The sequence below is a fragment of the Nicotiana tabacum genome, chromosome 22 (genome assembly GCF_000715075.1).
Source record: "Nicotiana tabacum cultivar K326 chromosome 22, ASM71507v2, whole genome shotgun sequence".
Classification (NCBI taxonomy): Eukaryota; Viridiplantae; Streptophyta; class Magnoliopsida; order Solanales; family Solanaceae; genus Nicotiana; species Nicotiana tabacum.
Window position 1 is genome coordinate 146077295 of NC_134101.1, and position 17852 is coordinate 146095146.

General features: G+C 35.8%; 1 protein-coding gene across 1 annotated transcript; it reads right to left on the reverse strand.

Annotated features, from left to right (window-relative positions):
• Positions 1-13516: 13516 nt before the first annotated feature.
• Positions 13517-15885, reverse strand: LOC142176097 (uncharacterized). Its single transcript, XM_075243165.1, has 3 exons — positions 15619-15885; positions 14300-14692; positions 13517-14143 (listed from the first exon to the last, which is right to left on the reverse strand). Exons 1-3 carry the CDS (start codon positions 15883-15885, stop codon positions 13517-13519), a joined length of 1287 nt encoding a protein of 428 aa, XP_075099266.1.
• Positions 15886-17852: the final 1967 nt, after the last annotated feature.

Here is a 17852-nt window from a genome sequence, read left to right on the forward strand (position 1 = left end):
GAACTTAAGCTAAATCACACAACCATGGATCGACCAACCAAAGTGCATGAAAAGGGGTATATAATAACAGGCAGTGTACATGTGTGTGCTTCCCCTAATGACATGATTTCTACAGTGCACATATAGATCGAATGACACATATAACAAGTGAATCAATGAGCCTATAGGCATATTATCTACCCCTTTTCATGCACATTAAGAATCTACCCATTCCCCATTTTTTACTAACACCAGTTGTTCATTACAAAATTATTACAGGCCTAATAATAAATATAATTACAAGTATTGTACAACTAATGACGGTAGGCCCATAGCAGGCCCAAAAATACCCAGCATTTGCCTGGGCCTTCAATAACTCTCATGCAGCACAACCAGGAACCATATTCATCAGCACAACCCAGAATCCATAGAAGAACTTAAGATTAATCACACAACCATGGATAGACCAACCAATTAATGTGCATGAAAATGGGTATATAATAACAGGCAGTGTACATGTATATGCTTCCCCTAATGAAATGATTTCTACAGTGCACATATAGATCGAACGACACATATAGCAAGTGAATCAATGAGTCCTATAGGCATATTATCTACCCTTGTCATGCACATTAAGAATCTACCCATTCCCCATTTTTTTACTAACACCCAGTTATTCATTACAAAATTATTATAGGCCCAATAATAAATATAATTACAAGTATTGTACAAATAATGAAGGTAGGCCCATAGCAGGCCCAAAAGAAAACACCCAGCATTTGCCTGGGCCTTCAACTCTCACACAACATAACTAGGAATCATATTCATCAGCACAACCCAGAATCCATAGAAGAACTTAAGCTAAATCACACAACCATGGATCGACCAACCAATTAATGTGCATGAAAATGGGTAGATAATAACAGGCAGTGTACATGTATGTGCTTCCCCTAAAGAAATGATTTCTACAATGCATATATAGATCGAACGACACATATAGCAAGTGAATCAATGAGTCCTATAGGTATTATCTACCCTTGTCATGCACATTAAGAATCTACCCATTCCCCATTTTTTTACTAACACCCAGTTATTCATTACAAAATTATTACAGGCCCAATAATAAATATAATTACAAGTATTGTACAAATAATGAAGGTAGGCCTATAGTAGGCCCAAAAGAAAACACCCAGCATTTGCCTGGGCCTTCAATAACTCTCACGCAACATAACTAGGAACCATATTCATCAGCACAACCCAGAATCCATAGAAGAACTTAAGCTAAATCACACAACCATGGATCGACCAACCAAAGTGCATGAAAAGGGGTAGATAATAACAAGCATTGTACATGTGTGTGATTCCCCTAATGATATGATTTCTACAGTGCACATATAGATCGAACGACACGTATAGCAAGTGAATCAATAAGTCCTATATGCATATTATCTACCCCTTTTCATGCACATTAAGAATCTACCCATTCCCCATTTTTTTGCTAACACCAATTGTTCATTACAAAATTATTACAGGCCCAATAATAAATATAATTACAAGTATTGTACAAATAATGACGGTAGGCCCATAGCAGGCCCAAAAGAAAACATCCAGCATTTGCCTGGGCCTTCAATAACTCTCACGCAACATAACCAGGAACCATATTCATCGATAAAACCCAGAATCCATAGAAGAACATAAGCTAAATAACACAACCATGGATCGACCAACCAATTAATGTGCATGAAAATTGGTGGATAATAACAGGCAGTGTACATGTGTGTGCTTCCCCTAATGACATAATTTCTACAGTGCACATATAGATCGAACAACACATATAGCAAGTGAATCAATGAGTCCTATAGGTATATTATCTACCCCTTTTCATGCATATTAAGAATCTACCCATTCCCTATTTTTTTACTAACACCCAGTTGTTCATTACAAAATTATTACATGCCCAATAATAAATATAATTACAAGTATTGTACAAATAATGACGGTAGACCCATAGCAGCCCCAAAAGAAAACACCCAGCATTTGCCTGGGCCTTTAATAACTCTCATGCAGCATAACCAAGAACCATATTCATCAACACAACCCAGAATCCATAGAAGAACTTAAGCTAAATCACACAACCGTAGATTGACCAACCAATTACATATTCAATAGACCATATGGAGAAAGAGTTGAGTGTCAGGAATAGTGCAGGTCTCAATAGTAGAGGGAATGTTTAAAGGACCCCAAATCTTAGTATGTCAGAGTTCACAAGGGTCTCAAATGGACCCCGAGCACTGCTCACACTAGGGAGGTCGTAGTAAGAATCCTGGTGGCCTTGGCTTGCAGCCCGCCAAGAATGATAGGTTCAGAATAGCATAGGTAGCAAATGAGAGAGAGTGGGCAATGGCTAAGGGGCAGAAGGACACATAGCAACTAAGCAAACATGTCACAGATTTAGAATAAGGTTCAGCAAGACTCAGAAGCAGGTTCAACAGGATTTCAACACTTAGTAAAGTAACACATAGCAACCACATATTGAAAGAGTTATGGGAGAAACAAGTTTACAAGATTGGCATAAATTATCATGCTCAAATACACAATACCAAACAAGTTGAAAATCTAAGAGGTCCAAATTATGCTAAGTATACATCTTAGTTCCATAAGACAAACATGCTAACTCTTATCAGGAAGCAATATTACATAGAGACATAATAGGGAGCACACATCATGACAAATCAAGTAGTCACTACAGGAACTAGGAGTTAGGTGAGCCAAAGACATACTGAGGGACATATTAACAGGGAAGCAGGATCATAGTTGATAGAAAAGTTCTTAACAACATATTAGAACACTTTACGTATGCAAAACTCATATTCCAGAGATTCAGAACAGAGTGGGAAAGTAAATTCATGTCAAATAGCACATGTAGGCATTCTAACATTGACACAATAGACTAATTGACTAAAGAAGGTCTAGATTATGCCATGAAATAAAATAGTTCAAACATGATAAAGAAAACAGGTTGAAGTAACTTGTTAAGATCTCAGCCAATCGCTAATGGGGTATGTGATCAAATGAGCATGCTAAATGACAAGCAGCCGGGAAACATGTCATAGTAACAAAGGAAGTTGTAAGACAGGTCATTACAAAACATGAAGTATTTATTACAGAGATTCAGGGCAAAGCAAGTAAGCATGTTTGGGAACACATAGGCACTAATACACTAATTAAACAAACTTAAGAGGGTCAAATTATCTAAGTTAGACTTAGACAATCCTGGGACTAGCGTCATTAGGAGAAAGTTAAATGCTAAAAAGACTTAAACAAGTGTAAAGTTGGTAGAGTCAGGCATAAAGGTAACCCAAAAACATATTAAGCCATGAATCAAAGACACATAAAGATGGAATTGCAAAAGTCAAGTGGCTTACCAGCTAAATGGATAACAATAGAGAACAAAAGATCCACAAGAACTTAGAAACCTTGATGCGTTAAAGTTCCCAAGAGCTTCAAAAGAACCACGGGCAATGCTCGCACCAAGAGAAATTTCAAACAGTAGACTCTCAGTGGCCTTGGCTTTCGGCCGACCAAAACAAGATAATGACGGAATAATAGAACAACGCTTCAAATTTAGTGAGATTATATTGATTAAAGTCTGTCTTAAAGGGGAATGGGGGAGGGGTTTATATAGTGACAGAAATCGAACAAGTAAACAAGGAAAACTGTAAAATCAATCATAAATAAGGAGGTATTAACATGCACAATCGAATAAAATCGGATTAGGGAAAAATAGGTAAATCCTAGTTGACAGAAATCGAAGATTAGCCGGAAATCCAAGCTAATCGGGCCTATATAGCAATGGTCATGCTGTATATGGACTAAATATTATCCAGATTCAAACGGTTGAAGCTAATCTCCCTTGATTCAGACGGTTGAAGCTAATATTAAGGGTCATTGATCATTTGAGATCAATGGCCAAGATGAAAGTTGGGGTTGGGCGGGTCATTTAAACGGGTAAACCGGGTTAGAATAGAGGGTTGTTTGGCTTGGGCCAGAGATTTGGGCATGTCTTGTCCGAAATTAATACCAATTTCGGGCCAGGTTTAAAAAATAGAAATTAAGGGAAAAATAATTTAATAAATCAATTAAATAGAATATAAAAATGTCATTTATGCAAAGTAATATTTTAAAATAATAGTAGAAGATTATAAAAATACAGGATATGTTTTTGACCCTAAATAAAATAACAAATGCAATACAAATGCAAAATATAGACTATTATTGCAAGATTGTGCAAATGGCCTAAAATTCTAATGTAATTATAAAAAATAGAGTAAAATACCTTAAGCAAATATTATAGATGCAAAGATAATGATTTTAGGTAATTGAGTCATCCTAAAAATAATTCTAAGGAATAATTAATAATTGTTCAAGTAATTGAATGCAGAAAAATCAATTTAAAAGCTCTAAAAATTATGAAAAATGCTTGTATAGATTTGTAAACTAAATAATGATGCAAAATTGATGTTTTGAAATATATATATATATATATATTGAAAAAATGTGAGGGCAACATTGGGTATCAACAATTGGCATTAGTTGTGGCCACAACCTTTTAATATATAATACATTTCGCAATCACTCCGCCATTTTCAAGCATTTGTATGATATTTATTTATACGTCTATATGATATAAATAATTATAGTACCTTTATTCATGAAACAAATCCAACTTGCAATGGATTTTGGTCATGTTCATTGGTTGGTTCACCGCATTATATACCAACGTATTAATACGTTCGTTCATGAATAGTCATGTTTATACAACACCTACAAACACACTTTTCATGAAAAGTCACGACCTTCTAGGTGACACCCTTTCATAAAAGAGCTAAACATTATAAATGTTTAAGAAAGAACAGATCATTTCTGGAAAGGCACATAAACAACTTTCGAATTTGTAGTTTCATCACTAGTCATCACTAAAACTGAACAAGTAATAAATTCACCGACCATCATATCAATATCAACTAAGAACTAGTGAGATTCAAAAATTATATCATATAGGCATTACGTCTAACATTGACTTTTGTCATGCATAGCTAAAAGCCCCCACATTTCAAATATTTCATCAACATATCATCTACATATAATCAAATAATGACTACATGATTTGAAGTTTTCTTAATGTAAACACATTTGTTGACACCCATTAGTTTTGAAACCATTTGACAATATTATTTGGTCAAATCTTGCATGTCATTCCATGCAAAAATTTTCCTCTAAATCTCAATTTAAAAAGGTTGTTTTCACACCCATTTGACGGATTTTAAGACCATACACTATAGCCAATGCTACTAACATCCATATGTACGTAGTACTCATAATCGACGAGTTTGTATTAAAATAATCAAGGCCTTCTCGTTGTCTATATCCTTTGATAATATTCTTACCTTATACATGTCAATAATGCCATCATCTTTTATTTTACTCTTAAAAATTCATTTGGAACCCAATGGTTCGTTCCTTAGAGTAAGATCAACTAACTCCCAAGTATGGTTATTTAACATGGATTCTATCTCACTATTGACTGTTGTTGATACCCAATTTTTTCCTATATATTTTTATATACAAAATACTTTCAAAATATCATATACATAAATATATAATCATGCCCAAGAGTTTTGGTATTTTTTCCTAATTTTTAAGATTTTAAAATCAATTTATTGTCTATTTTAGCAGTATAAAGACCAATAATTACTTTCAAAATCATCAATTTTGGTGAATAATTTATTTTATTCTCATATTTATACTAAAATATAGTTAAGGTGATTTTTGTATATTTTTACAAATTTATTTGGTATTTAAAAGACTAAATTGCATATAATTGCAATTATAGCATACTTTAAGATTAATAGCATTTTACAATTGTAAAATTGGGTCCAGCATTTTTAAATCAATATTTATATACTATTAATTGTTTCAGTACTTTTAATTTGCTTTTTAAAATTATCTTCACTATTTTTATAAAATAAAAAGGGAAATTGGCTATTTAATATTTAGCCCCATTTTTATTTTAGTAACAGCCCCATTACATTTCAATTGTAGCCCTTAATTTGACTCAATTAAACCAGCCCAGTTCCATTTGGACCCAACCCACGACCCAATTCCAAATGACCCGCCCAGTTCCTACTATTGATCCAGGACGTTGATCATTTTGATCAACGACCATAAACCACCCTTACCTTTTTTAACCCCAAACGACTACCCTAATCCTTCATTTCCCATCTCTCAGCCGTCTTTGAAACCTCTCGTCTCTCAAACTCTCCGAAACCCTAGCCTCCATCTACCCCTCCTCAACCACCACTCCACCGGAATCCATGGCTTCTCAGGCCATGGATGGTTGGTACTCACTCCCCTCCATCAGTAAACCATGGTTGTTCGAAGCTTCGATACATGACCTCAATGGTTCTCCTTCAGATCCTTCTCAGATCTGTAGATCTATGGCTTCTCCGGCCATTACCCTGACATGTTCAAGCAATATGAGTCTTTTCGACTCCGGATCTCACTTTCCTCAAGACCTTTCTCATTTTTAGGGTTTTCTCTGCAACTCTAAGCCGTCTGAGGTTCTGTACTCACCTATTTTTTCTTAGATATGTGATATGTCTGGGCTTTACTTGACATTTTAAAAGGTTTTCCCCAAATTTCTTTTTCAAAATCGCTCAATTTCAATTTTAGGGTTTCTGAAAAAGTTTCTTCAAATATATTTCCGATTCTTTCTGTTCTTTCTTCATGTGTGTATACCTATGTTATACTCCTATGCTTTCTTTTCTACTATGCTTGAGTTTGCTCTCTTGTTTCCTTTCTATTATCTTCTACTTTTGTTGTTATTCCTGTACTCACATGTTAATCCGTGTTGTTAATCCTTATTCTTTGCTATACGTGTTTATGGTGGAGTTCTTTGATTTTGTTCACTTTATTTAGCTCTGTTTGTGTTCTTGATAAGCATATTTCACTTGCTTTTGTTTAAGCTCGTATCATCTCTTTCTTCTGAACTTGTTTAAACTCCGAGTTTTCTCAAACATGTTCTCATGACCTTGAATCAGTTCTTTCTATCATGTATATTTGTTTCTCATAAAGTCTTTAGAAGAGAATTCTGAGCCTCTTTCAATGACCTGCTCTCTCACCTCTATGTCTGGCTCAATTCGAAACCCTAGGATTTGGGGGTTTCTTTGGCAAGTGATATTAGGGTCCCACTTTGGGACCCTAGGTTTTCAGACTCACTATGAGTCTGTAACTGAACTCGATTCCCTTTTGTTTGTGACTCTAAGGCTTTCAATGTTAGACTTTTTTTCTGAGTAACCTGACGATTCCTTTCGTTTGATTGGTATGCTTTATATATGTGAAATTTCTCTTTCAAAAGGTTTTTACCAACTGATTGATTGATTCAGAAATCCTTTTAATAAGGCTGACGAATTGTCACTGATTTTTCTTCGACTGAACCGTCTTTACCTATTCCTGACTTGGTTCATTGGGACTAAGCCTGTAATTTTGGTTTCATGGCTGTTTGATTGATTCCCTTGCCATATTTGGCACAAACCGTTACCATTGATGGTTTTCCTTAAATAACTTCTATGTATTTACCCCTTTTGTGCTACTTTGAAAGGTTTTAATTAAAATTTATTTCCTTAACTGGATTTTACCCGTTGGAATCAGAATCCTTTAACCAAAGGGAGATTGATTTCAATGATATTTCCTTGCCTTTCTTATTTGTTTCTCTGCACTATAAAAGGGACTACCCTTCTGCACTTTTAAGAGCACTTCGAGTTCAATACCTCGAACTTTTAGATCAATACTTTCAACTTACTTACACACTTTATCACTTCGAGTTCAATACCTCGAACTTTTAGATCAATACTTTCAACTTACTTACACACTTTATTGCTTTGAGTTCAATACCCTTACAACATTTTGCTCTCTTCTGGGATCTTTTGGAAATTTTGCTTGCAACTTGGCTTTTTCAAAACTACTTTTACTTGTTTGTTTTCCTTGAATTTGGTATGTTCTAATTTAGCTTTCCTGCCTCACCCCTATGTGTTTATTTACAGTTTTCTGCAATCCTATTTACTTTGTTGTTCATGATTAATGTTAACTATGTGTGTTCTTTCCTTGCATCTATTTTCTATTATGAATCCCTACCCCTATTCCCTTCTATGTGTTTGAGTTAAGGTTCATGGCCTGGCAGTATCCAAATTATTGCCCAGGTCCAAACCTGATCCTCAGTGGATCCTAACTCCCAATTTTGGCTAACAGGCTGGTCAAGGGTGTGCCAACACTCTTAAATTGCTGGGCATGACCACCAGTCTGCCATGGCCTTCCCTAATCCCCCTATATGCACATACACTTACTCTTAGATTCTAAGTTCTGTCCCCCTCTTATGAGCCATGCTTTGGGACCCTGAGTTCCCTCTGAACTTGGACATTTGAGGGGTGACTCTTCCACACTGCACTATAATCTAATTCTGCAATGTGTTTGGGGTGTAAGCACTGCCCTGAGTCCCTTTGAGACTCTTGTGAACTTTGACACATCCCAGATAAGAGAAAGGTTTTTGGAAAACGGATCCTGGAAGTTGGTTTATCTCATATTGCTAGACCTTGAGTCTGAATTAGGCTGTTTGGTTGCAGCTGGAAATTCTGATGTACTTTTTTTTTGATTCATTCGGGTATGTAATAATTTGTAATAACTATGGGGCTTTAGCAAAAAAGGGGAAGGGTCATTTATGTATGCATATGGGTAGACAACATGCTCATAGGGATTACTATTTACAAATTCTGCATCTATGCATATCATATAGTACTCCTGCCTATAAGTCGTCCCATTATTACATTAGAAACCATGCCTATAAGTTTCTGCATATAGAAATCATGTATAATTTTCTGCACTTATGCATTTAGAAATCCTGCCTATAATTTATGCATTACACGTAGAAATCTTGCCTATAAGTTGTTTCATTACTGCATTAGAAATCATGCCTATAAGTTTCTGCATATAGAAATCATGACTATAGTTTTGTTTCTGTATTTCTGCATATTCATCTATCGTTAGGCAAACAATCATAGGTTTAATAGTAATCAACTTCATTCTAGATACCATGCCTATAGGTCTCCTGCACTTACATAATTGTTTTAAAATCAATAACGCTTAGAAATCATGCCTATAGGAGCAGCCGTCTGAATCTGATTCGTCTATTTTATCTATAAGTCTAAAATCAGTAGTAATGTTTGTTTAATATCTGCAGAATTTAATTGGTTCTAAAATTAGTAACCCTTCTTTAAAATCAGTATACTTCCACCTAGGTAAGCAGTAGGTAATTGTTTAACTGTGTCAGTTTTAATAAATTGCAACCAGACAAGGCCTAATTCGGACTCCTCATCTGAGAAATATGTGATGAAGCAGCATTTCCTAACGCTTTAAATTTAATTCAGACTATAACCAGTATTTGAAGTCATGCTAAATAATTTGCTCCTTTAAGTGAGGAGGCCTGTTTGAGCCCTTAAACTGCTATTTGTTTCCCCCTACTTGCTTATGTGTTTTGTTTGTCGCATTAGAATTTTGTCCTTTTAAAACTCTGGAAAAAAACCAACCTCCCTCCCTTTAGGACTAGTAGTCCCAAATGCCTTCGGGACTGATAGGATCGGGACGGATAATAACATGTAGTAAGTAATGACACTATTCCACGTTTAATACCTTAACGGGGTGGGAAAGGGTAGATATGGACATGATGACCGGTGTGCTGACACCACGTGTGACCCCTCTTCTGAGGAGTGATTGACGGGTATTGCATTGATGTGATCCATATTGTTTGTAAACCTAGGACCCCTTCCCCTTTACTTGTTATCCCTTTTTTAACTGTCTAGACTATTTGCTTATGATTTCTGTTTTCTTTATCTTTCTTCAACTTTCAATTCACTTGCAACATTATGTGTAAATCCCCTTCTATTTGAGACCTTTATTTGCTTACTTGTTAGTCACAATTGTAACATGGCCGGGAACTACACTAGTGGATCTTGGGGGGTGCCTAACACCTTCCCCTCGAGATAATTTCTTGCCCTTACCCGAACTTTGATTTTCCAACTCGAACTCTTCTTTAGTGTCCTAATGCACTTTAATCATTAGGTGGCGACTCTTCAACCCAAAAAACCCAATTCCCAAGAGGGAACGAGTTGTCCTCCCAAATGTCATGAACCCGATTTCGCCTTAGAAAAAGGGGCGCGACAACTGCTTCTTTCCGAGGAAGACATAATTTCTTTCAAAGTTTGAAGCTCATTTTCCAACAAGAATGTCCGAAAATCAAATCCAATGGAAGTGGTTATCCTTTGACGTTTACTATGTCTTAGATTCACATCATTAGGTATATTTTCATTTGCTTCTTCCCAAGGTCGCTTAGATATTTCACTAGACGACTCATATTCCTTTTTTAAATATGGATAGATATTCTCAAAGAATTCAGCATTCTCTGATTTTCTGATTTTCTCTGATTTTAAATATGGATAGATATTCTCAAAGAATTCAGCATTCTCTGAATTCAGCATTCTCCGATTTCTGTATTAATATGAATGTCGGAATTTTCTTATTTATGAACAAGAAAGTGATACGCCTTACTATTTGTTTCATATCCTATGAAAATACAATCAATAATTTCTGGTCCAATCTTTACCCTCTTTGGTTTAGGTACTTGCACCTTAGCGAAATACCCCCACACTTTAAATAATTCAAGTTGAGTTTCTTTCCTTTATATTTTTTCATGAGGAATAGATTGTGTTTTGCTATGGGGAACTCAATTAAGTATTCGGTTAGCTATAACCATAGCTTCCCATACAAGTTTTGGGTAAACCAGAACTTATCAACTAGGCATTCATCATATCCTTTGACGTTCTATTCTTTCTTTCCACAATTCTATTAGATTGCGGTGACTAAGGGGCGGTTGTTTGATGATTAATTCCATTCTTCTTCAAAAAGATATTCATATTCATCGCCCCTATTACGTTGTAGAACCAACCACAAGAGTTGTTGTTTGTGTCACGACAGAGCCAGAACTAATAAATGGTGAAGTTTTTAATCTTTAAACCAATCTAACACATTCATAATTAATAAACGGTAAAGTTTTTAATCTTCAAAGCAAGTAATATGTGACACAGTCAAATTTAATAAACGACAAAGTTTTTAATCTTCAAACCGAATAATAAATTGAAGATAGATAATCACTAAGATTTTAATCTCCAAAATGAGTATAAAGTCACTTAGACTTTAATTTCCGACAAATGAGTAGAAAGTCACGAAGACTTTAATCTCAAAGATCGAGTAGAAAATCACGCAGATTTTAATCTCGAAGTAGGGTAGATCAAAGATTTTATTCTCTATAACGGGTATAGAAAATCACGAAAATTTTAATCCCCTTTCCAAATGGTTTTACAACTAAACCATTATAACACTTTAAACAGTTTGATCTCTTTCTATAATCAAACAAGTATATGTACATTTGTACATATTATATTCATGATCTCAAGAAAATCTTCAAGTGCTAGTGTAAGCCTAATGTTAAGTCTTACTTCCTTGAAAATAAACATCCACATATATTTATGCAGGTTCCCGAATTGCATACAACTAGTTAAACAACATTTGGCACAACTAATATAATTTTAGTTATTCCTAGTTTGCGTTGCATACAAAACGTAATATGTTGTAAGATCATGACCATCTATCCCAACATTTAACATATTGAATTTCATAAATTATAGGATAGATAATGAAGATAAAAGAAAATAGAACCTGATTCTATTGCAATCGAGCCCCACTAATATTCCAGCAATAATGCACTTCAAGATAGTTTTCCTTTTGCCAAACGCCGATTGTGGCTTTTTCTATTGCCACGTGTGAAATTAAGTTTTCAACACAAATTTCTTTCAAGAAATCTGTTAAAATATTTATTACTCAAGCATGTGCTCATTTGAGTTATTTTCAACAAATCAAAAAGCACACTGATATAACTGTTGCGACGAGTGGAAAATCCAATTGGCTTCACACTAGTACTTATCATTCTCTCCAATTTCACTAGGAGTTTTGTTCCAGTCCTTTAATATGTCCTTCAAAATACAGATACATTGGCTAACACAAAATCAATTCGTGAGAAGTATAGGACGTCGAGAAGAAATTTTCATCAGCGATTGTGATAGAATTCTTATGATGATTGATATTTTGAGCAACTGTGAATACAATTCACTTCTTTGCTTTTTCCGTGACATATGAACGATCATAGTTTTACTCAGAAAATTATATCTTTCAGCCATCGGAAAGTAGTTCATAAAAGTTAAGCACCAGACATCGGGACATGGAAACTAGAGACAAATTAAAGACTAAGAATCCCACGAAAATGAGATTCTGATTAATTTCTTGTCATGAAGCTTTAGCTACGGCGGTGAGAGGAGATGAAATTAGAGGAAGAAGAAGAAGGCAGTTACTGCACAGAACAGAAAATATCACTGTTACATTGATTTGAGAGTTAATCTTCTATTTATACAAGTGTTGGTTATAACTAATTCGCTACTAACTATAGTCTAGTGTATTACTAACTATTCTACTAACTGTAGTCTAGTTAAATAGGTAGGGCCTTTATCTCTCAACACTCCCCCTCAAGCTGAGGGATGAAAAACATTCTTCATTCCCAACTTGCTTAGTAAATAGTCATGATGTGGTTTGCACAAAGTCTTTGTCAGCACATCTGCTATTTGCTCTGTTGTGCCAACATGCTGAGTTTGAATAAGACCTTGTACTAGCTTTTCTCTTACAAAATGACAGTCAATATTTATGTGTTTAGTCCGTTCATGAAATATTAGATGTGCAGCAATTTGGATTGCTGCCTTACTGTCACAGTGTAGAGGCACAAGCAGAGCAATATCAACTCCTAACTCCTTGAAAAGTCCAACCAACCACACAATTTCAACTACTGTGGTTGCCATGCTTCTGAACTCTACCTCGGCTGAACTTCCAGATATTGTCCCTTATTTCTTTGACTTCCAGGAAATCAGTGCTTTTCCAAATTTAACTACATACCCTGTGACCAACCTCCTAGACTCAACGCATGCACCCCAATCTGAATCACAATAGGCTATTAGTTTATTGCAGCTTCCAATTGGTATGAACAGACCAAGTCCATGTGTATACTTGATGTATTTCACTACTCTTCTAGCACCTTCCATGTGAGAAGTCTTAGGTGCATGCATATACAGCTGAGTACCTGAACAATAAAGGCTATATCTAGACTTATCATTGTTAGGTACAAGAGCCTCCCAACTAGTCTTTGATAATTTCCCTTCTTTTCAAGTTGGACATCTTCAGAGTCACTGTCTTTTACTATTTGATCAAATTCAACAGAGGTGAGTTTTTGATTAAACTCAAGAGGTGTAGGGGCTGGTTTTCCTCCTGCTAAGCCAAGTTTAGATACTAATTCTAGGGCATATTTCCTTTGGCACATTAGAATACCTTCCTAAGACCTTGAGAACTCAATGCCAAGGAAATACTTTAGCTCCCCTAGATCTTTCATCTTGAACTTCTCCTGCAAATCTTTTCTGACCTGCTGGATGAGGAATAAGTTGCTGCCAGTTACCAACAAATCATCCACATAAAGTAGGATGACTACAAGATAAACTCCTATTCTTTTGGTGAACAGGGAATAATCATAGTGGCTTTGAGAGAAGTTCATGTCTAGAAGTGCTTCTGTTAGCTTAAGATTCCACTGCCTAGGTGCTTGCTTCAATCCATACAAAGACTTTTGTAGCTTACACACCTTTTGATTTGCCCCCTGGCTTGAAAAGCCATCAGGAACTTGCATGTGGACTTCTTCTAGATGGTCACCCTGAAGGAATGCATTATGGACATCCATCTGAAAAATGTACCAGCTAGATGCAGCAGCTAATGCAACTACAGCCCTCACTGTGACCATCTTGGCCACATGAGAGAATGTTTCTGTATAATCTAGGCCTTCTTGTTGACTGTAGCATTTGGCTAATAGTCTAGCCTTGTATCTTACCACTTCACCATTAGACTTATACTTAACCTTGAAGACCCACTTGCACCCTATAGGAACTTTCCCTTGAGGCAGATCAATCAAGGACTAAGTATTATTGTTTTGCAATGCTGAAATCTCAGCTTGCATAGTTTTGATCCATTTTGGATCAATACTTGCTTATTTGAATGTTCTAGATTCAACAATAGATGAATATGTAGTAAGAGAAGCCCTGTAGTCTGAAGACAACTAATTGTAAGAGACATGCTGGGATACAAAATAGTGACAAGTGATTTTCTTGGGATGGACTACATAATCAGTTAGCCATATAGGAGGTTTAGAAGGCCTAGAAGATCTTCTGAGACCTTCAGGAGAGACTGAGGGTGCAGAAGGTGGAATAGAAGGGCTTGGTTCAGAATGAATACCATAGAGAGGACTAGGATGAGAAAGCACTTGTTGAATACCAGGAGTAGGCAAATCTGAGATAGATACAGGTTGGCCAATACTCTTTTCAATTTGTGCATCTGTGAACTCTAGTATAGGAAATAAGAGAGATGATCCAAGTTGCATATTCTTAAAAGGAAAAATGTCTTCCTTAAAGACAACATCTCTACTGACAAAGAAGCCCTTGGATTGTAGATCATAGAGAATGTAGCCCTTTTGAGAAGATGAATATCCTATATGACTGCTGGAATTGCCCTAGGACTGAACTTATCCCCTTTTTTCATCTTTGTGGCATAGCATAAGTTGCCAAACACTCTAACATGTTGTATGGAAGGAATCTTCTGAAATAGAGCTTCAAATGGAGACTTGCCTTGAAGAAGTCCAGTAGGCAATCTATTTAATATGTATACTACTGTAGACACACACTCACTCCAAAATCTTAGAGGTATACATACATGAAATCTGAGAGCTCTAGCCATATCTAATATAGTCCTTTGCCTTCTCTCCACCACCCCATTTTGTTGGGGTGTATAAACACAAGAACTTTGATGAAGGATGCCCAGACTTTGCAACAGAGAATGAACTTAATCATTCACAAATTCAGTGCCATTGTTAGTTCTAAGGCACTTGACTGTGTTTTTAAACTGATTTGACACCATTGCCAGAAAGTTCTTTAAAACTACAATAGTATCTACCTTAGTAGTTTGAAGAAAAATTCAAATATATGTAGAGAAATCATCCATCAAGGTTAAAACATATCTCTTGCTGTCATGATTTGGTAGTCTGTATGGACCCCAAACATCTGCATGAACAAGATAAAAAATAGAAGTAGAACAAGTGGTTCTAAGAGGAAAAGGCAGCCTTGATTGCTTTGCAATAGGACATACAATACAATGCTAATGATCAGTTAGATGCAACTCATGAAGATTATGTAGTTTCTGCAGTACCTTTAGAGGAGCATGTCCTAGCCTCATATGCCACAAAGAGAAATCATTACATGGATTTGTATTATTTAGGCTGACATTTTTATTTGTACTAACAATGGTATTTATACTTGGGGATATATATTGTTCAGGAGTCTGTCTATCTGCAACCTTGAGGATGTAGAGTCCAAGTTCTTCTTTACCAATCCCCATTACCTTTCCACTGAAGAGTTCCCGAAAGACACAAAAGTCAAGAAAGAATGCCACCAAACACCTTAACTCTTTTGTGATTTTAGACACTGAGAGTAAGTTATACTTGAAATCTGGAATGTGAAGTATATTCTGAATTTTCTTATTTCTGAAGAAAAAATAGATTCCAGTGTGTGTAATAGAAGCTTGTTCACCAGTAGGTAGTTGGACTTTATTTTTATCCTTCTCTGATACTTCCTCATAGGATTCTAATAGATTTAAACTATGCACCATGTGATTAGATGCTCCTGTATTTACTATCCAATTATGATCCACCAAGGTAGACATAAAAGCATGTAATATAATTGTCGTCTATGTAGTAGCTGAGTTAGCAACAAGTTCAGTATCTTTGCCCCTGCTCAGCATCTGCAGGATTTGCTGGTATTGCTCTAGAGTAAAGAACTGAGTTGGAGTAGCACAGTTCAGCTGGTTACCTTGTGTTTCTGAGGGCAGATTCCCATAATTTTTCTCAATATGATTCATATTGTTGTTCATATTGTTTGCTTGAGCATTAAAACCTCCTCCTCTTCTCTTGTTCTTGAAATCACTAGGATATCCATGAAGCTTGAAACAGTTTTCCTTTGTATGGCCTTTACACTTACAATAGTCACACTAAATTGTTGATTTGTTGAAGAAATTCTTAGGTTTGTAACCTCTAGAGTAGCCAGTGTTGGTATAACCTCCAAAATTGTTAGATCCTCCATTGTGACCACCATTCTGAGATCTATTACTTATCATAGCAGCAACTTCATTGTTATCATTAGAGCCATACACACTTTTTCCAGTGATCCTTTGGCTTTCTACATTGATTATCATGGCATACGCTTGGTTTAGATTAGGTAATGGTCGAGTCATTAACACCTGATTTTTGGCATTCTCATAGGAGTCATTGAGGACTGTGAGAAACTGATAAAGATTTTGAAGCTGATAGTGCTCTACATGATTCTTTGACTTAGGACAACCACATGAAGGTGGATGAGTGAGTGTTTCATACTCATCCCAGAGTTCCCTCAGTCAAGAGAAATACACAGACTCAAAGGATACTCCTTGTGTTAAGGTAACAATTTCCTTATGTAGATAAGCTGCTCTAGATGCATTTACTTTGTCAAATCGTTCCCTTAGGCCATCCCTGACAGTATAGGCATCGGAGGCATATATGACAATACTAATCAAATTTGGTGCCACAATATTCATAGTCCATGCTAACACTATTGCATTGCACCTATCCTATAGCTCATGAAGACTAACATCATAGTTACTTTTTTTGCAGGTTCCTAAGACAAAGCCTAATTTATTTTTACCATGCAACACAATTTTCAAAGATCTGCTCCAAATAGAGTAGTTTTCAGCACCTTGTAGTTGAATAGAGATGAGAACAAAACCTTGTGTATTGGACAGGTGAATGTACAGAGGATGATGATGACCAACTTGATCAACTGATTCTGCGAAGGTCTGATTATCATCAACTTCTCCATTGGTCGACATTGTTGCAGAAATTGAAGGAAATACTCCAAGAATTTTGAATTGAAGAGAAGTGCAGCTATTGACAGTCAATCGAGGCTCAATCAAACAAATCTCCAAACTCTAGCTTGATAGGAGTGAGATTCAGACTGAGAATTGGCTCAATTGATCAATTTTACTTATGTAATACAGAAGAGTCTTGAGAAATCTGTCATAGCTGAGCTCTAACAGTCGTTTAACCAAGATCTGATACCATGTCATGAAGCTTCAGCTATGGTGGTGAGAGGAGATGAAATTAGAGGAAGAAGAAGAAGGCAGTTACTACATAGAATGGAAAATATCACTGTTACATCGATCTAAGAGTTAACCTACTATTTATACAAGTGTTGGTTATAACTAACTCACTACTAACTATAGTCTAGTGTATTACTAACTACTCTACTAACTGTATTCTAGCTAAATAGGTGGAGCCTATATCTCTCAACATTTCTTAATCTCAAAACTATCCATTTCTTTGCTAATTTGCATGTCAATTCTAGTCCAACAGAAGAACATGAAAACACCACTTTTAACTTTAAGTGCAGATTTTTCTTATATCACCATAATCATGATTCGACTAATTCACTCTGATTTTCTTTTCCGTCCATCCGAAAATAAATTTCTTAAGATTGTTAGTATTACATGTTCGAAACCAGAAAATCAGAAAAGCAAATAAACGTTAGTTCTACAAAATATAAAAT

What these genes read in the sequence shown, in the direction of transcription:
- LOC142176097 (XM_075243165.1), bottom strand. Translation starts at nt 15,885, where the DNA reads ATGGTGCATAGTTTAAATCTATTAGAATCCTATGAGGAAGTATCAGAG. An exon ending in GGGAACTCTTCAGTGGAAAG is followed by an intron (nt 14,693 to 15,618) that starts GTAATGGGGATT and finishes TCTTCTCAAAAG; the next exon opens with GGCTACATTCTCTATGATCT. An exon ending in ACTATTTTGTATCCCAGCAT is followed by an intron (nt 14,144 to 14,299) that starts GTCTCTTACAAT and finishes AATAATACTTAG; the next exon opens with TCCTTGATTGATCTGCCTCA.